Here is a 23845-nt window from a genome sequence, read left to right on the forward strand (position 1 = left end):
CACTTCACTCATACATGCTGAGCAGGCATTATAGCACTGGCATCAACATGTTTTATACCTGAAGGTCCGCCTGGATAGAATGTGCCTGATTTATGAAGTGAAGCAAATTTTTTTTGCTGTGCCAAGGTAAATACTGGCTGCTTTTGCATGTAACCCACAAATGTTTGCTTTTATTTTTACACTGCAATATAGATTTCAGTTTATATTTATATATACACCCTTTCCAAATCTGCATCTCTCTCTGCACGTGTTACATCTGCCCCACTTGTAGTGCCAAAACGGTTTTGTCTAAGAACATAGTTCCATACTTTTTTATTGCTCTACTTCTAAATCAGAATCGGGCCCAGTGTGCAGAGGAGAGTACGGGACTCTCCTTATTCCTGCTGACTCTGGTCCTTATTCTAGTTCACTCTTTCTGACAAAATCCCTCTTAGATGGACAAAACCATGTACACTGCAGGGGGGCAGATGTAAAATGTGCAGATAGAATAAGATTTGGGTGAGTTATTTTGTTTCTGTGCATGGTAAATACTGACTGCTTTAATTTTACACTGCAATATAGATCTCACTTTGAAGTACAGATGTATCGGGACTTGTCTTTGCAGGCGATCCGCCAGCAGCATGCTGCTGGTGTATCGCCAGCAACACGGCGCCGCTATCAGACTGTGACGCACGCGCGTCACAGTATCCGGGCGGCGAGGCGGACGCATTACTGTCCGCCTCCCGCTCAAGGTGCAGGAGGGGCACCCGAGGAGGCTACGGGGGATGTGGTCGCCCGGTGTGGGCACCAGGCGACCGAGGGCATGACCGTCGGAAGGGGACCCGCCGCCATCTGTATGCCGGAAGGGGACGCGTGCGTCCCCTTCCGGCATACAGATGGCGCCGGGGCAGGGGATGGCGATGGTGACGCAATCGCCATCCCCTGCAAAGATGAGACCCGATCCATCTGTAAACCCAAATCTTATTCTCTCTGCACAAGTAACATCTGCCCCACCTGCATGCACATGGTTTTGTCCATCTAAGAAGGATTTTGTCAGAGTGAACTAGAATAAGGCCCTCTGTTTCTCGGACTTGGAGGGGATTGAAATTTTGTGCACGTCCAATCTCTCATCTAGAGTTATGGGCAATATTACGTTTTTGCGATTCAGCCTTTAGTATCTGGGCACCCATTACATTTTGCGGATGGCGTTAATCTGTTGAACCTGTGTACACTATTTAGAAAACTTGCGAGAAGTCCATTTGAGTTCCCAAAAGTGGACTTGACTCACATTTTTGCTGCCCACCTCAGTAGGGTGCAGGCAGAAATTGATGTGATTTACAAGGGTTGCAAGAAAAGCACTCAGGGATGTGCCTGCTATACCCCAGCTAAGGTATATTTTGGGACAGGAGGTTTTAGGTGAAATGATCCATTAAATGGTTGTGAAAGATGTGCAAGTCGACAACTACAAACTAATGTTATTTCATTGGCATTGCACAATTATACTTGTGTACAGGCATCCTAGTTAGTACTCCATAGCTTATAAATGTTGATGCTTTGAAAAATGCCATTATCTAACCTGTTACCGGTTTGCGTTTAGCAATACACAGGAAAGGACCTGCTATTCAGAGAGATGGGGTTTCTGTCTGTATTGGACCTCGTCGGATCGTTGGGTGACATGCTGTGTTTGGAATGCACAATGGATGGGCAAGATTGGCATATATTTGATATGGAAAAAAACCAGAAAAAAGATGTGACCGGTGAGAGAGTAATACATTTACTTAAGTGGACGAGCACTCTTTTTTTTTCATTGAACCTTTTTGAGTCACAACTAAATGTTTATTTCTTACCACATGACTTACTCTGCATAGATTGCTCCTGTATGGAGAAGACCATCCACCCCAGAAATATATACTGAAAATAATTGTATTAAAACTCTTAAGGTTTCCAGGATAAATCCAAACAGTTGTGATGTTATTTAAAGCATGTTTAACATAGTAATGTGGCCCTGGTAAATACTGTATGCTTTTAAATATATCACCATTCCTCTAGAATACATCTGGGGAACATAAGTTATTCATTATATGTGGGGTTAGTGTAGGTCTCTGGCACTAAACTCCACTCAACATGGGAACCTGTCTGAAGATCCATTATTGTAAGGGATGTGACTATCAGGATGCCGGCATTCACTATACCGTCGCCAGCATCCTGACTGCAGTCAGAACACCAGTGACGGAACTTCGAACAGCTCAGGGTGCCTACGCCACATAACAGCAGCTGGAATACTGAACGCCAATTATGCTAGAGTGGGTTAGGCACTTGTGGAGGGATTTACGGTTAGTCTGCCAGGGAGGGGGGGTTAGAGTTAAGCACAAGCGGGGAGGATTAGGGTTAGGTTTGAGGGTTAGGTTTAGGCACTAACGGTTGGGGGTGGTATAACTTGCAGAGTACCTATTAGGATTCTCCATATAGAAATGCCGGGATCAGTCTTTTGACAGCCGGCATCTCCACCATCTTATGTATCCCTTTGTAATACCGCTTTCCCAGCAATAGTGATCAGAATACAGAACGGGATTAGAAAAGGGGAGTTAGGGAGGGAAAGAACATGAAAGAGACAGATATCCCTATCGCCAACATTTTTTAATTTTAGAATACCATACATTCTGTGCTGATGTAGCTGCACATTTAAGATATTCACATGTTTTCTTTGGGCATGAGAGAAATAAGTTCTATTTAAATGTTTTAATATGGACCTCTGTAATTTTGCTAAGCTTAGATACTTTAATTAGGTTGGCAATATTCTCAGGAGTCAGCTGCGGTAGGGGAGATCAGGGAAGTCTTTACTCCGTAATGTTTCAGAATGACTAAGCAATAAATCTGTATATATGTATTGTAGAATGTAGATGTTGTGAAATAAAGATTGTAAAGGACATTCAATTATTGGGAAGCACTGAGTATTAGGAGGACAAGCGGCCAAAAAGCATTTAGTAATAGAATCCTATGTTTCTCCTACCAGCAGCAGGGGACACTGCAGTAATCACGTGTATGCAGTAATTCTCGGGAGTGCCACTGCTTGCGCTTCCTCTTGCCGAGCAGCGCCGCTGCGCTCAGTTTCAGCAGCTGCCTAGCTCCTGCTACCCGGTCCTGCCTCATTCCCCAGCTGTGTGCAGCGTGACCCTGCTAACGTCACGCCACACACAGCCAGGTTGCCCGGGGGCAGGGCAGCAGATGATGGAGTGCTCAGCATCGCTACATGGCCCCAGGAAACAGAGTGAGGGTTTTTTTGGTACTAGTTTCCTAGAACGGCGCCCACGATTTTGATCTTAGGCATCGCAAGGGAAAAAATCGCGTCGGTCGCATCGCATGCGGCCAAAAAATCGCATGCGATGCGACCTCCGCGATTACCGCGATTTTACATAGGGAACAATGTTAAATGGCACAATTGACCCGATTTCACATAGGGAACAATGTTAAATGGCCCACAGACCCCCAAATTCCCCACCCTGAAGTGTGAAATGGCCCCCCCAATTGTTAACGCCACCCCACCATCAACCCGAAGCGCGGCGGTACGCGTCCTCCGACCTTTTCATACCCCCACTATCCACGTCGGCGTGGAGTTGAGAATAGAAAGTGTGGCGAGCCACCGAGCCTGAAGCGTGGTGAGTGGACGCGGATTACTTAACATGTATTCTGCGTCCCCTCGCGGGGCTCGCTACGCTCGTCACGCTTCGGGCTCGTATTCCGCGTCCCCTCGCGGTGCTTGCTGCGCTCGCCACGCTTCGGGCACGGTGGCTCGCTGCGCTCGCCACACTTTCTATTCTCAACTCCACGCCGACGTGGATAGTGGGGGTATGAAAAGGTCGGAGGACGCGTACCGCCGCCCCACGCGGGCTCACTGCGCTCGCCACGATTCGGGTTGGCGTTGATGGTGGGGTGGCGTTAACAATTGGGGGGCCCATTTCACACTTCAGGGTGGGTATTTGGGGTCTATGGACCATTTAACATAGTTCCCTATGTAAAATCGGGTCCATTGGGCCATTTAACATTGTTCCCTATGTAAAATCGGTAATCGCGTCGGTCGCATCGCATGCGATTTTTTTTGGCCGAATGCGATGCGACCGACGCGATTTATATTTTACCATGCATTTCTATGTAAAATCGCGGGCATCGGTCGCATCGCATGCCATTATAATGGCATGCGATGTACATGCCCGCGATGGGCGCCGTTCTAGGAAACAAGTACCGTTTTTTTTTTACGGAGCGCAGTGGGGAGTGCTCCCTAAAAAAAAAAACACCACTGAAGGGGTTAACCATCTGTGCTCAACCATTAGTATTGTCAAAACCTGGACTTTTAGGGTGCCTTAAATGCTTTGAACTCTGGTGGGTCCCCTCAAACTGACATCCTCAGTGATGTAAAATAAAGCATAATTTAGCTTAATCCGCAGGAATTAGTGTTCCTTCTAGAATTTTGTGCGGGCAGGGCGCCGCTGCAAGGGGGCGGACCGGGCCCGCCGACGTCACGGTTGTGGGCAGTCCCGGCCGGGAACATCACAAAAGGGGCATGCCCGAGCCGCAATGTCTTGAAAAGGGGCGGGCCCGGCCACCACCGTCACTAAAGTTGCTGTGCTGCCGGGGAAGTGCCGGGCATCGGCGTCTACGGCGGCACTGGGCTTCCCCGTGCACACCGTCGGGGCAGGCACCAGGTTCTTTTAGCGGGGCGCTGCTAGAGAGACAGGGCGCATTTTGTCCTTTAAAAATCGGGCAGGGTGCAGCGCCCCGCTAAAACAGCCTAGCGGGAACACTAGGAATTTCTGGGAGTATTCTTGTTTTGTGCCATTTGGGAGATGAAAGCTCAGTCAAAGTCTGAACCCACATGAAAAATATACAAATCAAGTACTGTATTTTATATGACTACAAAATGCATAGACCAGTGGTTCCCAAACTTTTTAAAATCACGGTGCCCTGGAGTGTCTAACTTTTTTGGGTGCCATGAAAAACTATATGAAATGATGTATATATGTCATCCTTGTGTTCAATTATGTGGTGAGGGACACAATTTTCTTCTGTTTGTTCATATGTTTTAGTATTGGCAGCCACCAGCACTTGTTTTGTATGTTACTTGGACCATAAATAATTTGAAATGGTCCTGAACCACCAATCCAAGACACCCCTGCAAGTGTCCCAGGGTGCAGTTGGGAACCACTGGTGTAGACTATGCCATATTTGTGTAGCATTCTACATTTTTTTGTTTTTGGTATTACAATCTCACTAAGAAAGTAAACCTAATGACAATTTTTCCTTGTGTAATGCACACATTATTTTATTTTGAGTGAAATAAGAAAATCTTGTAAGAATCATTTCTGTGTTGTGCACCCCCCCTAGATAGCAAAGTGATTCCACTCGCTGAACCCACTACAAGATGGAATTCGTCTATACCGAACTCAGAGTGCCTGAAACCACAGATGATAAAAATCTCTACTGCAGATACAAGCGCTTCGGTATTGCTGTTTGTAACTTGGCATTGTGTTATTAATGTTACTTGCATTGTCCTTTATATACAGAGCCCTTACATATAAAGTGTTACATAAACAAAACATTTTTATATTATGCTGCACTGGTATATTAACCCTTTGAGTGTCAATTGAATGGTACTTGTTTCCTAGCACGGCGCCCACGATTTTTATCTTATGGATCTCATGCATCTTATGGATCCATGAGATCCATAAGATGAGATCCATAAGATGCATCTTATTGATCTCATCGCATTGTATATCAAGTATATATGATTTTGGTTGTTTTTATTGTATGTACAATATCGCATCCGATATATCGGATGCGATGCGATTTTTTTTATTGTATATGAGTCATATAAGATTTTTAATTGTAAAAGTACCCTTATGGGTACTTAAAATGTAAAATGAGCCCCCAATAGCCATCGTTAAAGCCACCAGCACTATCAACGCCAACCCGAAGCGTGGCGAGCGCAGCGTTACGCATCCTCCGACCTTTTCATACCCCACTATCCACGTTGGCGTGGAGTTGATTATATATAGTGTGGCGAGCCACCGAGCTGGAAGCGTGGCGAGCGGACACGGAATACATGTGAAGTAGTACGCGTCCCCTCGCGGGGCTCGCCACGCTTCGGGCTCGGTGGCTCGCTGCGCTCGCCGCACTATATAAAATCAACTCCACCCCAACGTGGATAGTGGGGGTATGAAAAGGTCGGAGGACGCGTACCGCCGCCCCTCGCATCTTATGGATGCATAAGATCCATGAGATGCGATTTTGTACATACAATTAAAAATCTTTTCAATTGTATGTGATCGCATAAGATTGTATGCCTTGATTAAGGCATACAATCTTATGCGATGGGCGCCGTACTAGGAAACAAGTACCAATTGAATTTGTCAAAATTGGTGTAAAAATTGCCAAGCAAACCTTTTCATTCATTCTAATCACCTGTAATGTTTCCCTTATATAGGAAATATTATCTTTTTTTTACACAAAAATAAAAGTAGCAGAAGCAAGCTTGTGTGAACAGCAGCACCTGTGATCTCCTGTTATTTCCAGGGCAGAGCACAAATGCTCTTGATGGTGGATTAGCTGCCCAAGCAATAGGCCGGGGTGTGGGGCTATGGTAAGGACCATTGAAGCATGTGCAAGAGCCTGTTATATGCTGTGATTACCTGTATGCAGCTGCCTGTAACTACACTTGCCTGTGGAATTGATCTGGTATGCTGTGACCTGCTTTTCAAAATAAAGACGCAAAGACTTTATTTGAATCCCTTGTATGTGATCCTTTTCACATTGGTTGGTGGCCAGGAAACACTAATGATATTTTGCAACATCAGTGGAACCTTGAGCAGTGATGCACACACCGGTTCCTGATCTTTGAAGTTCCACTCTGAACCCATGTACACCAATTCAGATAAAACAGAGGGATATGGATTTTTTTTTAATCAAATAACTAACTTGTAAATGTTCTGGGACTACCATCATGCATTTCAGGTTTTGTTCTTCTGCTCTTTCAGTGGAGACCCCTGGATGCACAGATACCAGTCTCCCAGCAAGAGATCCCACCCGATGCTGTCAGAAAGCAGAAGCTTCGGTGCTTATCCCACATGAAACGTGGCTTCATAATTGGGGTCTTCGTGGAGAATATCACTTCTCCCAGCGAGTTCTATATTAGATGCTACAGCAAAGACACCTCTCAGAAGCTGGAGGACATGATGATAGAGATGAGGTAGAAAGTTACTTTATAATCTTCTCAACGCTATTAAAAAAAAAAAAAAAAGTACATTTATGTTTTATCATGTGGAGAATTGTTTCATTTTAAATATCTATTCCAGGTTTTTTTTAAAGATTAACTGTATTCCTAGAAATGTCCCTATTTCTATGCACTAACAGATATCAATAGTAAGGAGCCAAATTTGGTACTTATGTATTATCTGGGCTCCCATGTTAAATGCTCCCCATTTTTTCATACCCCTACTATCCAACTACGCATGGAGTTGATTTTATATAGTGTGGCGAGCGCAGCGAGCCACCGTGCCCGAAGCGTGGCGAGCAGACGCGGTCTCATGAGAAAAACGGGAGCCCAGATATTACATAAGTACCCCAAATTTGAATGTGTCCATTTGGCTGAAACAAAGAGGGTCAACCCAGAATATTACAAATAATGTTCTATGGCAATGTCTTTAGACTCCAATTAGTGTGGCAAAGTAAATGAAAAGAATGAAACATAATTGGTTGGACGTGGCCATCCTACCTAGCATAGATGTTATAGCTTATAACAACTGTTTAAAACTGGATACATATGGGTGACCTGTGGTGGAGATGGCGGTGAGAGAACTGATGGAGGGAATGCGTAAGTACACTGACTTTCCATTTGCGCCCCCACATTAGGCCGGTGATGTCAAACTCATGGCCTTCCAGCTGTTGTGGAATTACACTTCCCTGCCACAGATTTTATATAATGGATTGCCAAAACTGTGGTAGGGCATGCTGGGATGTGTAGTTCCAGAACAGCTGGAGGGCCATGAGTTTGACACCACTGCATTAGGCCATCATTTTCATTATATTACGCCATAATTGACATTAGGCCAGTCGTTTCCAAACCTGGTCCTCGAGGCAGATTTACAGACCATGTTTTAAGGATATCCATGCTTAAGCACAAGTGCCTTTTGATTGAACTATTAATATACTTAAACCTGTATTGCTAATGTTCCTTGAGAATTGAATTTTGGAACCGGTACATTAGCCAGTGAGTTCTATTGCATGGTACAGTCCCCGTTTTCTCATTAATCTATAACAAATGTTTTGCCTTATTAGGAAACCTGACATCTTCATCTACCTTGTTTTGAACCATTGACCTTCTAATGTATCTTATACCCCTTCCAGGCTGCCAAATCAAACTGGCTTATTGCTGTGTTCACCCATAGAGGGAGAATAAATTAGTGTGCCGAGCGAAGCGAGGCATCGGGCCCGCTGCGTGGCGAGCGCAGCGAGCCCGCAAGGGGGGGGGGGGGGGGGGGTTGATCCACGTCCGTCCCTTGTCGGGATTTCGACTGCTGGGATTTAGAACCACTCCAGTGTAAACGGGTAACCCGGGGTCAGGCAACCAGGGTCTCATTCACACAGTGGAAGAGGCAGTGCTTGGAGAGACATTGTCCACTCCAAGCGCTGCCTCCTGCCTTGATGACGTGCCGCGGCTCAGCCCTTTGTGACGTCGGAAACCTGGCAATAAGTCCGGTTGCTGCAGTAGCTTTCAGACCACAAATGCCGAGTCACTCCCGGGATGGTCTTTTGTCCTGATGGTGGCCGCAACCTGGCGTTTGCAATGTGGAAGGGGTATTATTTGTTAAATAAAAGTAAAAAAGTTTTTCTCATCGTTACTGTTTTGTAATTATTTAATAGGATTGGAATAGAGAAACTGTATACAAGGGCATTCTTTCTTTAAATTTAATGAATGTATGAAAAAGACCTGTTGCTGTACAGTAAAGGGGCTTACACGGGGTGATTTCAGCCCCTTTTCTAAGCGATCTGACTAGATCACCTAGAAAAGGAGCACAGACCGCTCCGTGTGTATGCCCTGCCGCAATGCTGATGTGTGATCCCATGCGTTGGTATCATCCACAGGGACAAGGCTTTGCCTATTCTAAAAATAGCCCTGCTCAGCACTAACGCTCAGCACAAGGCATCACCATGTGCAGAGTGGGTATCCCATCATGTGCTGAGCGTTTGTGCTGCAGCACATCGCTCAGCAGAAGAAGCCGGGTCGTGTGTACAGCGCTTAATGTTTGCCTGCTTGAGAAGTCTAAATGAATCCTATTTTATTGCCTATTAGGTGCTGCTATTCAAGTGAGCACGTGTCCAGTCGCTATGTGGTGCCAAATGAGCTCATCTCTGCTGGGGAGATCTATGCTGTCTGCGTTCCTGGAGATGTGTGGTGGTACAGGGTAATTGTCCACCATGTCATCAATTCTAAAGAAGTCCAAGTGTACTATCCTGACTTTGGCAATGTAGCCACTGTAAAAAGATGCTGGCTGCGATTCCTCAAGTAAGAATTTACAACTGTGCTTAAAAATGTACATGTATAATCATGTTGTTGCTTTAATTATGCACTTTCATTCTTACTGTTGCCATCCTAGACCACCAAAAGAATAGTTTAGTTGGATAAAGCCGTAAAAAAACCTAATTTTATTTGTTATAGTGCTTAGCTATTTAACATATTGAACTGATGCAGCCTTCCTTAAATACCCCTTCCAGTACACTACATCCAGTAGAAACTCCACTATAGATTAAGGGGGGTATTCAATGTTGACCCTCTCCCGTTCTCGGTCTGCTTGACCGATAATTTGCAGGCGGGATTCAATGTCCCCTGTTCAATGTTGTCGGAAGACGGCATTGAATAGGGCCCCGCAGCCATCTCCCCCGTCGGGAGATTGCTGCAGGAGATTGAATATCCCCCTAAGTGACTGGAGAGACAAAGATGTCACCCCGGGACCCTGGCTTTAAGTGTACATGGAGTCGCTAGCCAGATCCGGGTACTTGCAGTAAAAGGAAAGTGCAGTCAGAGCTCAACTGCCGGTAGTGGTGGACAGCTTGTTCTAAGGCTCTGAAGGCCTTTGGCAGGGTTCTTGGATGGAAACATTTCCTCCCTTAACTTAGGGAGGGGGGGGGGGGGAACTTAACAAAATGATCTGTTTACAGGTTAGTAATAAGGACTCATTTTCCATTGTGGCTGAAGTCTAAAGTATGTTTTTCCTTAGATAGGTAAATGAATCTCCATCAGCCCCACACCATAGAATTTCCTGGGTACTTATCTTATTGGAAATCTATTTCCAGAGGCTCCTTTTAAGTTGGAATAAGAAATTCCGGAATTGTGGTTGGGAAAATGATGTTCCTGCCAGCCAGGGTGTTGAAGAGCTGGTTGTCTAGGTGTCTGTCACACTCAAAATCCAGAAGCCAGAGGTCACTTAGCAGTAGTCTTTTTCTTCCTTATTTAAATGAATGAAAAACAGAACTGATTTTTGGGACGTGTTGGCTAGATCCAAACAGATATTTTAAGGTACCTTGCAGATGAAAATATACTTACACATTTGCTGAAAGGATACATATTATAAATATCATCTTTGCATTATTCCAATCTTTTTAAAGTCAAAGCTTTGGAGTATACTGGAGTATGACCCTAGTATAACGCCCAAATGAACCCTTGGGTTTATACAGTATATGTGTATGTAAATCTGGCTCTGGCCATTTACCTCACTGTACTGAGGAGAAGTGATCAGCGGGCGTGTGGACAGAATTGCAGGCTGTTCAGAGTTGAGCTTCGCAGAGATCCAACTGATGGTAATGGTGGCTGTTTACCCAAGCCAATGAATGATCGTATTATGGTGGCATACATTCAGCCAACTCTTCTGATGGATAGCCACAATTATTTACATGACCACAGTACATATGGATGCATATGAGGTCAACTTGGAAATAGTTTTGAATTGTGCCTTTAATCTCTAACCTATTGTAGATTTGCTCCATGTTCTTTGTGGTCCTTTGATTACCTTTTAGGTTTTCTTTGCTTTTACCTAATTATATAACCATGCGCCTCATGTTTCCTAATAATTTTTTTTTCCTTCAGGGCTTGCTATATGAACCTACCTGCCCAGGCCGTGCCATCTTCGCTAGCTTTTGTGAAGCCTGTGGAGGTAATTTATTGAGGTGAAACTAAGCTCTGTATATTGCATTGGGCTTTTTTGTGTGCTATCCATGCTGTTTTGATTTTTTTTTGCAACAAGTATCACTTTGCTTGTAGGATCATTGGTCAAGTGAAGCTATTAAGCATTTCCAGCAGTACTGTGCCAAAGGCCCTCTGGTCGGAGTGGTGATTCAATATGTGTTAGACCAGTTGTATCTATTTCTTTGTGATACTTCAACTGAGGAAGACCTTTATCTGCATCAGCTACTGATAAATCACAGACTTGGCAGCACAGCCCAAGACCCTGGATTTTACAAGGTGAGATAAAACCTAATGCTGCAATCAACGTCTAAACTATACAAGCACCATTTGTAAATATAAACCGATTTGATCTGTTATCTATTAGGGGGCACTGTGGAAATACCTGTGAAGTTTAAGGGCTGTACATACTATGCTGACGCCGATATTGGCGATGCCACACAAGAGGGGGGCGGGGGGAACTGCGGCAGGGGAACGACTGTCATGCTGTGTTCTTTCATTGACGAGGGAGGGGATTATTAACAACACTGGACAATATTGATCACAATATCGTTCAGAAAGTCATGGGAGGATAGGAGGAAGTGGGCTTCCCTAATGACAACTTAACTATCTTACTGCTGATAGTGTCCCCTATTCAGCATCTATGCCCTGGCCGGCTTTCTTCATTGGCAGTCACCTGAAAATAGTCCTAGGAACAGCTTCTGCTCTGGATGTGGGGTTTTGCTGTCCATATCCACCCTGTCATATGCAGCAAACCCTTTAGCCGGTTTCATGTGAGCATATGGAAAGATTCCCTACCTGGGATGGATACTCCCATCATACAACTTTATTAAATCATTTTCTTTCCAATTCCAAATACTGAGGCCTAGTGCATACAGCAAGGATCGGAAACTCTATTATACCCATTAATGTTTTCTTCAGCTTGGATTTATAAAACAGTAGAGGTTGGTCTAAATGCTGTGGATTTAGTCTGGGTTCTAATGGACTGGACTTGTTCTTCCGGAGTATGCTGCACTCTGGCTTTGTAATAAAATTAAAAATAAAATTCAGTACTTATATGTTAGTTGGGTGCCCACCATAGTTACTACGCTCATACCGCCACTGTCCATGTCGGCATGGAGTTGAATTTATATAGTGTGGAAAGCGTGGCGGAAAACTAAGTAAATAGCTTGATGGGCGCCCAACTAACATATAAGTACCTAAAATTCTGTAGTTCCATATTCTATAGAGAACCTTTTTAGTACCAAGTTGAAAGCTTCTGAGGAATGTGTCTTTTTGATTAAAAAGTTATATAAAACCGGATGTGTCTGTGGTTGGGGATTATGGGAACACTGGCCCAGAAAACCCCTACACTTTCAGACTTCTTCACTAGAAAGTTTAGAACCATTTTTTTATTGATTTATTGCTAATTACTAGTAGTATTGCCTTTTTATGTGATCAATGGTTTTTTTTTTTTTTCTTCTTCGTGATTCATGCTCCCACAGGGATAACATTGGGGTTGTAGGCTGATCCAGAGGACCAGGCACCAATCAGCTAAGTTCTTGGGACACCTAGGATGCATGGCTCCTCTCCTATATAAACCCCTCTCAGCTCATCAGTTTTTTTTTGTAGCAATCCCATAAGTTTTTGGTTTTAAGGGTTTCTTTTTTACAGTTAGTGTTCATTTAGCACTCGCCATCTTTGTAACTTTGTCACTGTCTGCTGTAGTGCTTCTAGTACAGTGCGGTCTGTATATAAGAATCTCCGGTGCATCTAAATCCACCAAGCTTAATCCCAAGCAGTCCTGGGCTACTAGAGTGGTAGGCCGAGTTATGCGTTTTGCACAGGAGTGGATCAGTACCGTTACTGATGTTTTGGTGCGGGAAGTTGTGTCCCAGGGGTACTTGTCTTTCAAAAAGCACCCATCCCAGAATTTTTTCTGCACGGTCAGAGCCTTGCAAAGTGGACAATATCAAGGTGATATTCTAATCCCTGATAGTCTGAAGTGATAGTGCCTGTTCCTCAGCACCAGAAGGGTCTAGGATATAATTTTACCCTGTTTTTGGTCCCAAAACAGAACACACAGGCTCATACTGAATATAAAATCACTCAACAAATGGAAATATTGCAGACTATACTGTTGGTAATGGAACCAGGAGGATACATGCTGTCTCTGGATATATGGGATGCTTATTTTCACATCCCTATTTCTCCATCACACCATCGGTTCCTCCACTTCGCTATATTGTCCCAACATTTCCAGTTTCAGGCTCTCCCCTTTGACAGCCATGGCGCCAAGGATTTTCACAAAAATCATGGCGTTTATTGCAGCACATCTTCACTGTCTGGGCATACAAATGTTCTCTTACCTGGATGACCTTCTACTTGTAGCCAGGTCACCAGAGGTGTTGTTTCGAAGACTTACAAACAACATTGGGCCTTATTTTGGTTCACTCTTTCTGACAAAATCCTTCTTAGATGGACAAAACCATGTGCACTGCAGGGGGCAGATGTAAAATGTGCAGAGAGAATTAGATTTGGGTGAGTTATTTTGTTTCTGTGCAGGGTAAATACTGACTGCTTTATTTTTACACTGCAATATAGATCTCACTTTGAAGTAAAACCCCACCCAAATCTAATTATCTCTGCACAAGTAACATCTGCCCCACCTGCAGTGCACATGGTTTTGTCCATCTAAGAAGGATTTTGTCAGAAAGAGTGAACCAAAATAAGTCCCATTGTTACAGAGGATGCTGCATCTAGGTGCACTACAGGATTCCAGTGCACAACTTGCAAATGAAAATACGTCTGTTTATTCGACATCCCAGGGTCTCAATTCATCAGGCGATGCAAATTCTAGGCCTGATGGTATCGATGTTGGGCGAATGGGCGCAATATCACTCACGCCCGCTACTGTGTCCGATTCTACTCCGCATAGGAACAGGTCACACAATTCATGACTCTGACTCCAGTAGTGCGAGTGGCTAAACTATTGTAAAGCGCAACTGAATCTGCTGCGCTATATAAGTACGATAAATAAATAAAGACGCTCACCTAAATTAAGGACAGCCATTTTAGATCAACAACTGGGTTCTTCTAAATAAGGACGCAAGCTGGCGAGGCTGGGGTGCAATACTAGAATCCCGAAAATGGACTTAGGCAGAAGCTCCATTATGCATCAATATTCTGGAGCTGCGGGCAGTGTACAATGCACTATGCTAATCACAGGACTTCCTTCAGGGCCGACCGGTACAGGTATGGTCAAACAATGCCACAACAGTGGCTTATATAAACCACCAAGGCGGCACTCGGTGTCAAAGCCATGAGGGAGGTATCAAAAATATTGACTTAAACCAAGCAACACGTCCCAGCATTGTCGGCAGTGCTTATTCCCGGAATCTTTAATTGGGAGGCGGACTTCCTAAGTCGCGAAGATGTTCACCCAGGAGAATGGTCACTCCACCCAAAAGTGTTCCTACTTGTAGTGGAACACTGGGGTCATTCAGATGTGGACCTGATGGCATCTCGCTACAATCACAAGGTAGCTGCTTAAGGGTCACGGTACCAAGATCCACAAGCATCATTCACAGATGCACTGTCCGTACCATGGAAGTTTTCATATCAATGCATATTCCCTCCAGTTTCCATGCTTCCACGAGTGCTTCAGAAACTCACAGGAAGGAGGAATCCTCATGTTAATGGCCCCTGTCTGGCTCAGACGTCATTGGATTCCCAACCTTCATAGTCTGTCAGTGGACCAGCTACTTCTATTACCTCTCAGGCCAGACCTTCTCAGCCAAGGCCCTTACCTGCATCCAGATCTGCAGCGCCTGTCTTTGATGGCATGGCGCTTGAATCTGCCATCCTGAAGCAAAAAGGGTTTTTGGACAGCGTAGTTCAAACTATGATTAAGGCCTGAAAACCTGCTTCAGTGAAGATATACTATGGAGTATTGCATACCTACTTCTTGCTTGTCATAGCATCAGCCAGACATATATCTGACCTACAGATGGAGCCCCTCTCATCTATCTTCCTTCGGTCGTGGCTCACCATGGCTATCCTATTGTTCGCAGCTGCAATACAATACATAGAACAATACAGTAGGGGATTAGCAGAGTAATCCTATTACTCAATCCTATTAAAGGGCTAGATGAGAGGGGCTCCATCTGTAATGCACTTGCCGGTTTCCTTTTTCTTATTTTACACACAGACAGGGCTGCCCTTAGAACAAGACCTACACACCTACCCAAGGTGGTCTTCAAGTTCCATATGAACCAGGAAATTGTGGTTCCTGCTTTCAATGCTAGAGATTTATCTCCAATGGAACGTTCCCTAGATGTGGTTTGAGTCTTAAAACTATGTGAAACATACTGCTTCAATAAGAAAATCTGAAGCATTGTTTGTCCTTTATGGATTTCACAAACATGGTTGGCCCAGCCATCATTGGCTTGCTGGATACGACTGGTAATTACGCATACTTCTGAACAAGCTAAACTTTCAATACCTGCTTCTATTACTGCACATTCTACTAGGTCTGTTAGACCATCATGGACGGCACGCCGTGGGGTGTCCGGAACAATTGTGCAAAGCAGCAATGTGGTCTTCTATCTGCACATTCATTAGATTCTATGCCTTGATATGTTCACCTCTCAGGATGCTTCCATTGGTCGCCTAACAAGCAACCCCTCCCTTCCCATAAGTACTACTTTGGGACATCCCTGATGTTATCTCTATGGGAACATGAATTCCAGAAGAAGAAAATGAGTTATGGTAGACTTACCGTTTGTTAACTTTCTTCGAGGGTCATGGTTACCACAGGGCGCCCATCCTGTTGTTGGCCTGAAGAATTCTAGTGGTCTACCAATGTGTGACATATGCAACCTTTGTTACTAGTCTCTCTCACTCTGTTTATGTGCGAATGTACTGGTATATTATCACCAGTCTTCCTTCCTGCTGCCTACTGTTTAACATAACTGATGACCTGAGCATGGAGGTGGGGTTATATGGGAGAGGAGCCGTGCATCCTGGGAGTCCCAAAAACGTAACTGATTGGTGCCCGATCCTCTGGATCAGCCTACAATTCCGATGTTATCCCTGTGAGAACCATGAACCTCGAAGAAAGTGAGTTAACAAATGTAAGTCTACCATAAGTCTTGCTATTGTACCTAGTAAATATAGTGTACGGATCTATCCCTTATGACAGAATCTTTATAGTTAAACTATATATCAATACTACTGGATAATCCTATCATATTTGAGTTAATTTATTTTTGTTTTTTTTCCTAATTTGCTTTTAGTTATAAAAAAAATGTTCTTGTAGACACTTAGCCTAATTCAGTACCAGTCACTAAGTGCAGAAATCGCTAATCAACGATTTCCGCACTTCTTTACATGCGCTCCCGCTGCAGTCTGCATGTTCGTTGACTCTCACTGCGGTCACATTCTGGAAGATTTGATGCTGATGGTGGCGACATGACATGGCAGACTAGATGGGCCAAGTGGTTCTTATCTGCCGTCAAATTCTATGTTTCTTTGTAGGCGCGGTCCAGACAACAGAGTCATATCTGGACAGTTTGTGGGGCGGTTCACGGTGTCTACGTCACATCCAGCCGATGCAAGCTAAAACTTGGCGACACAGTGCCTGACTTTAAAACTAGACTGCACAGGGAGGAGGCTACCCTAGTTATGCAATTGCTTATGGGAGAGATCCTGAATGGTGGGTAGCGTTGCCCTGTGCTGGGTGGCTGGCCGCATGTTGGAAAAAATAGTTGCACTTTTTCACCCCCTTAGGAGAGTCAACTTTGGAAAAATCCCTGGTTAGTGAGTGGGCGCAAATAACTGACATTGTTTCTAGACCAACCAGCAGGTCATATGTTCCAGTTCACCCGGCAGGTGGACAGGGAGAGTACACGATCTGTCAAAAAGATGATGAATTGTTAATGGCATGCAGACAATTTGCCACATAACTCAAAAACGAAACAACCAATTAAATACCATTATAATGCCTCAAATCTACAAACCCAGAGCTTTATTTTTGGTATGTGTTGTGCCCTGCGCAGAGGGCATCCTAGAAATAAGTCACTTTTATAAAAGTTGTGCTTCTATTAATAAATAGATCATTTTGTGTATTCTTATAAATACAAAATAATTGCAAATTAGATGTTAACACATGAACAGCACTGACCAAAAGCTTATCTTGCAGAATTCTCAGAAGTGTAACCCATTTGTGCACTACCTATTCAAGTATATAGAGAAGCCACAAGAAGATCTACAGGATGATTCAATGCACACTGAAACCCAAACAGTAGAGCCTCTAAATGACCAAGAAGCCTTGCTGCAGGACGTTTCATTCCAAACAGTATTTATCACATTTCTTTGCATTTGGTAAAACTTATAGAAAGATGCAATATTTTAATTAGTAAATGCTGCATCTTTTCAGTGCTGAGATAGATAGTAATTATAAATGACGCTATGGACCCGATTTCTCATAGACAGCATTGTTAAAATTATTACAGTAATGTTAAATGATGTGCAAAATAAAATGACAATGTGAAATGGGCCAATATGGCCATTTCACATTGGATATGTTTTAAAAAATGTTTCATGGCCCCCCACCACCCTTAACGCCACCCCGCTATTGACGCCAACCCGAAGCTTAGCGAGCCCGCGAAGGGCGGCGGTACGCGTCCTCCGACCTTTTCATACCCCTACTATCCACGTCGGCGTGGAGTTGAGAATAGAAAGTGTGGCGAGCCCGAAGCGTGGCGAGCGGACGCGGATACCTTCACAGGTGTCCGCTTCCTTCTCTGTGGCTCGCTGCGCTCGCCACACTTTCTATTCTCAACTCCACGCCGACGTGGATAGTAGGGGTATGAAAAGGTCAGAGGACGCGTACCGCCGCCCCTCGCGTGGCTCGCTGCGCTCGCCACGCTTCGGGTTGGCGTCAATAGCGGGGTGGCGTTAACGGGGCCATGAAACATTTTTTTTTTAAAACATATCCAATGTGAAATGGCCATATTGGCCCATTTCACATTGTCATTTTATTTTGCACATCATTTAACATTACTGTAATAATTTTAACATTGCCGTCTATGGGAAATCGGGTCCATCGCGTCTTTTAACATTACTGTCTATGGGAAATCGCAAGCATCGCGTCGGTCGCGTCGCGGCCCCTTATAATGGCCGCGACCGATGCGATGCCCGCGATTTTTCGGGCGCGATGAAAAAATCGGCAGCCCGGATAACTCACAAGTACTGGAATTTGTTTTTGTTTTGCTGTGCAGCAGCCAGGTGTATAAAAAGTAAACAGCATACAGTATAAACAATATAAACAGGTGGGGGAACATGTACAGTCATAGAAAGTTATTCCGAGGGGACACTGTGTTAGATTATGTACAAAGGGTTATGGCGCGACTAGACAGTGAGGTGTTCATGAGTTTACGTGTCAACAGGTGAACTGCTTGAGGAAAGAAACTTTTAGGATTCTGGTGGAAATAGCCCTGTAGCGTCTGCCTGATGGCAGCAGCTTAGACAAGCCATGGCCAGGATTTAGTTGGTCCTTGACTATCTTCGTTGCCCGCTTCTTCGCTCTGGACAGGTACAGGTCCTGGATAGTGACTGGAGTTGGCTGTCGAAATTTGGGGCAGCACAGAGGGTTTGGTTCACAGTGGACTACTTTTTCAAACCTGCAATAGAAGTTGTTCAGCTCATCAGCTAGGTCTTGGTACATGGCGGTGGGTTTGAGTGTTTTCTTGTAGCTGGTTATAGATTGCATTCCTTTCCACACAGATACAGGGTCATTAGTGGACTATTTTTTGCTAGCCTGATTTCTTTTGTTATGGAGTTCCTGGCTCGGTTGTATTGTGCTCTGTCACCGCTGCTGTAGCCCTCCTCTTTGGCTCAGCGGAGTTGTCTGAGCTGGGAGTTGAACCAGGGCTTGTTTTTGTTGAAGATGTGGTAGGTCTTGGTGTGTATACCCATGTCCTCAAAGTAGCTTATGTAGGATGTGACTGTGTCAGTCAGGTCATTCAGGTCAGTTGCCGAGGCTTCAAAAAAACCCCAGTCCGTGCAGTCGAGGCAGGACTGGAGTTCAGCTTAGCCTCATTAGTCCATTTCTTAACTGTCTTGACAACAGGCTTAGCTGCTCTCAACTTCTGCGTATAGGTAGGGAGTAGGTGGATGAGGCAATGGTCAGATAGTCCGAGTGTAGCATGGGGGATTGACCATAGGGCAGACTTAAGGGTGGTGTAGCAGTGGTCAAGGGTACGCCCTTCCCTGGTGGGGCACGTAACTTGTTGTTTGAACTTGGGTAGCTCCTGGCTTGGGTTAGGAAGAGAAGACTGTTTCCCTATCAATACGCTTTTGGATTGTAGTAAGTGGAGAGATTGCTAGGATCTGTGCTGTGTTCTAATATTCCTCACTTTCCCCTGTATGCAGGTTCTCGATTGCACTCATTTTTATTTGCAGCTCTACAACGCAACCTTTCAGTATTTCTATTTGTCCTCTTTTTGCTTATGTTTTAAATCCCTCTCAAACTTTCCAAATATTACCAACAATGGATATCGAGCTAGCCAATCTATAATTATATTTTCATGGTTCATTTTACCTTTTAAATGTTTGTCACTCATCGCTCCTAGCTTTTTCCATTCAACGATGTCACAAAATTAGCTGTTCTAGCAACAAAGTATAACCACATTGCTACTGCTATTACTACTTACAAATATACACTATATGGACAAAAGTATTTTTCCACACCTGTCACTTATTGAATTCAGGAGTTTTAATCAGACCCATTGCCACGGGTGTATAAACTCAAGCACCTAGCCACGCAGTCTCCAGTTTCAAACATGGCGGGTGCTTGGAGAACGTTACCTGCCTTACTGCATTATGCCAAATGTGAAGTTTGGTAGTGAAGAGATAATGGTTTGGGACTGTTCTCCAGGACTTGGTCTAGGCCCCTTCTCTCCAGTGAAGGGTAAATGCTGCTTCAACATACCAATACATTTTGTAGAATACTATGCTTCCAACTCTGTGACAACAGTTTGAAGAAGGCCCTTTTCTAGTCAAGCATGAGTTTGCTGCAGTGCACCAAGTAAGGACTATAAAGACATGGTTGGATTTTGGTGTGGAAGAATTTGACTGGCCCGCATAGATCCCTGACCTCAACCCCGTTAAGCACCTTTGGGATTAACTGGAACAGAGATTTCGAGTCAGGCCTTCTCATCCAACATTCATGCCTGATGTTATAAAATGTCTACAGAATAAATGGTTACAAATTCCCACAGATAACCTCCAAACTTTTGTGGAAAGCCTTCCTAGAAGAGTGGAAGCTGTTATAATGTAGCTACAAAGGAGGACCAACTCCATATTAAAGTATATGTATTTGAATCCAATATCATTACAGTCCCTGGTGTAACGGACAGGCATCTGAATACTTTTGTCCATATAATGTACAAACATTATTATGCTGGTTCAGGCAAACCTCGGTTGGAACCAATCCTGGTTCCAGCCCAGTACTTAAGGTGCCCATACACGGTACAATGGTGCTGTGCGATGCGCGCTCCCACAGGCATCCCATCGCACAGCACATAAATCTGTGCAGCCTGGGCTTTTAGTACTAGATAGCATTGTGTCTAGTACAAAAGTAGTGCTGTAGCACATTGTATGCTTCTTGTACTAGATGCTATGCAATCTGGTACTAAAAGCCCAGAGTTAATCGCACTGTGTATGGGCACCTTTAGTGTCTGCTTTGCCTGAGATTTTGGATCGACCTGATTCCAAACTGATTTCTATAGAATTCAACCACGCATCAAATAAATGTTACATAAGATTATGTGAAGATATCTATTTTAAAATACTTTTAGTTTCTATGGGTTGTGGAGAATTGTTATCTTCCCTGTGATACCTGGTATAAATATAACTCTTCCATCTATATTCAGGTAAAAGAGGAGGCAGAGCCTGAGATGCCATACTTAGAAGCCATACCTGCTGGTGAAGATATATGGGATGAAAATTGGTCTTTCACAGGCAATACAATGGCTCTTGGTGTGCCAAAGCCACAGTCTGTAAACCTAAATAAAAATCAGCAGGAGAATCCCAATAAAGAGGTCTGTACCTGTTTGGGTACTCAAGCCTTCTAGTTTTTTGTTTATAGTCAAAAAAATTTAATGTAACTTAAGTGTACAAATTCTATTTTTGATCTGTTTACAGCAAGCAAATGATTTTGTGAAACCCAATGATGCAAATCTCCTGTCCATCCCCTCTGAGGAATTCTACATATCTATTATTGAGTCTAGGAACATATTAGAAAAGTGTCCAGTTCCAAAATCTCCAGTGATTGAATGTAGCCCGATTCAGAAGATGAATCCACCTGTAACAGAAGCATCACCTGGTAATTTCCAATTTTTATACTACAGTGTGTGGTTTCTTGGGTGATCAGAAAGATCCTCTATTCTTTTCTGGTGAATACTAATCTAGAAGCGTCTTCTGTCAAAAATTTTGATCAAATGGTTACAGCGTGGTTTTAAGCCAGATAAAATGAATACTGAAATGGCAAGGTATACATCGTTTTATAGCTGTGTACACACTTGATATATTGGATGATTTGGAACAACAAATCATCCACATCTAGTTCCGCACTCCCTTATGTTATTTGTCTTATCTTCTGACCTGACTGTAGTGTAGGCCACCCAGGATGCATTCTGGAGTTTGCAGCGTTCAGGGAACCGCAGATATTGCACTCATTAGAGGATGGATGCCCCACTGTAAGTCCCCATAGTGACTTCCATGAGCTACATTACCCCCATAGCAGGTGAAGCCCGAGTTTACCTAATCTGAAACCACTAGGGGCAGTTAAAGTCCTTACATGCTGGGCTTTCAGCTCTGTCGTTCAGTGTCGCGTCAAGGTTTTTGTCTTAGTCACTTTCCTAAAATTTGACAAAAATTAAATGTCACTTTTTAATAAAAATTTTTAATTTTGTCTTAGTCAAGTTTTAGTCAGTGGATCTTGGCGAACATTTTTGTCATTTATTTAGTCATAGCTTTGCAGTTTATTGATACTGTAATGGATTTGCTGGAGATCGTTTTTCTATCATTCCCTTGAATACTTTGTATACCTTTCACTGTTTGTTTAATAATGTAGGTATCAAACAAGTGAAACAAAATGCGATTTCCTTCACAGCAGGTCATTTTTTTTCCTGTAAATATCAATTCAAGAACACAAACAGTGCCCTCGATATTTTCCCGGTCACATGACTAAGGTGACCAATCGGGAGCTTGATTCCAAGGGAGGCTTCCAACACAGGCGTGAGTGAAAGAGAGGCTTGACACACGGAAGAGATGTGTCGAGCCCGGGAAACTATCATCCTCACCTTCAGCAAAAAATATTGCTGCTGCATAAAGGAGTGGATGTTTTACTACTAATCACTATGGAATAACCACTTTTGCCTCTGTGTTCTCTGCCTCACTAAATTCTACAAACAGATTGCTGCCAACTATTAGCTAATGACTCTGTGCTGCTTTATGCTTTCTGCACTTACTAACAAGAATCATTAACTGCTGCAATTCACTGCATAGTGGCTTTTCATAGCTGCATGCTCTCTTTATCAGGATTAAGGCACTAACATCAATTGCACAGGGACTCCTGTGGGCGGATAATTAAATCTGTTCGTATATTGCTATTAATGGTTTTTAATGTCCTTATGTATTATTTGTTGTTTAATTGCTTTGTATATTTTATATGATTTGTTGGCTAATTTATCCATTTTTATCAGTTAGAATTAAAAATATAGGTACTTGTGTATTATCACGGCTCCCATCTCATCCCATCTCATTGCATACCATAAGGCTTAAGATGGTATGCAATCAGATGAGATGTGCTGCGATGGGACCCGATCTTAAGGTGCCCACAGATGCTACAATTGTACTGTGCTATGCGTTTTTGTCTGTACAATGGTTCTATACAATTTTTCTTCCAGCTTGCGATGCAATGTGCACTTGGATGCATGCGATGTGATGAACCCATGTTTGTAATGTTAAATTTCAGATGTAGTCTAAAAAGTACGTGCAGCACGTACTTTTTTAGACATACAATATCGGGCTCCCGGGAACGCGCATCGCATCGCACAAGCCCATAAACACCATCCAATAATTGTACATAAGATGCAATTTGTGCTTAAAAAGTACAAAACGCATTCGATAATTGATGCGTCTGTGGGCACCTTAATACAATTTAAAATTGTATACCATTGTATATGGCATAAAATGAGATGAGATGAGATTTTAAATTGTATAAGCACACTAATGGGTGCTTTCAAGGTCAGTTGGCCCCCTATAAGATTTTTAATTGTATAAGCACCCTAATGGGTGCTTACAATGTTAAATGCACCCCCACGCCACCCCCACTATCAACGCCAACCCGAAGCGTGGCGAGCCCGGGAGGGGCGGCGGTACGCGTCCTCCGACCTTTTCATACCCCCACTATCCATGTCGGCATGGAGTCGATTTTATATAGTGTGGCGAGCGCAGCGAGCCACCGAGCCCGAAGCGTGGCGAGCGGACGGGTAATACATGTAAAGTATTACGCGTCCCCTCGCGGGGCTCGCTGCGCTCGCCACGTTGACAGTGGGGGTGCATTTAACATTGTAAGCACCCATTAGG

At 43.8% G+C, this 23845-nt stretch overlaps 1 protein-coding gene across 1 annotated transcript in view; it reads left to right on the plus strand.

The window, feature by feature from the left end:
- Positions 1 to 23845, plus strand: part of TDRD5 (tudor domain containing 5) — a 49911-nt gene that overhangs the window by 16438 nt on the left and 9628 nt on the right. The window contains exons 7-15 of the mRNA XM_083157159.1: positions 1577 to 1736; positions 5359 to 5474; positions 7008 to 7219; positions 9323 to 9535; positions 11114 to 11180; positions 11288 to 11488; positions 17391 to 17546; positions 21127 to 21294; positions 21398 to 21578. Of these exons, the coding sequence (XP_083013285.1) occupies positions 1577 to 1736; positions 5359 to 5474; positions 7008 to 7219; positions 9323 to 9535; positions 11114 to 11180; positions 11288 to 11488; positions 17391 to 17546; positions 21127 to 21294; positions 21398 to 21578 (1474 nt within the window). The remainder of the gene's footprint in view (positions 1 to 1576; positions 1737 to 5358; positions 5475 to 7007; positions 7220 to 9322; positions 9536 to 11113; positions 11181 to 11287; positions 11489 to 17390; positions 17547 to 21126; positions 21295 to 21397; positions 21579 to 23845) is intronic.

The sequence above is a fragment of the Crinia signifera genome, chromosome 8 (genome assembly GCF_055691185.1).
Source record: "Crinia signifera chromosome 8, ASM5569118v1, whole genome shotgun sequence".
In the NCBI taxonomy this organism is placed as follows: Eukaryota; Metazoa; Chordata; class Amphibia; order Anura; family Myobatrachidae; genus Crinia; species Crinia signifera.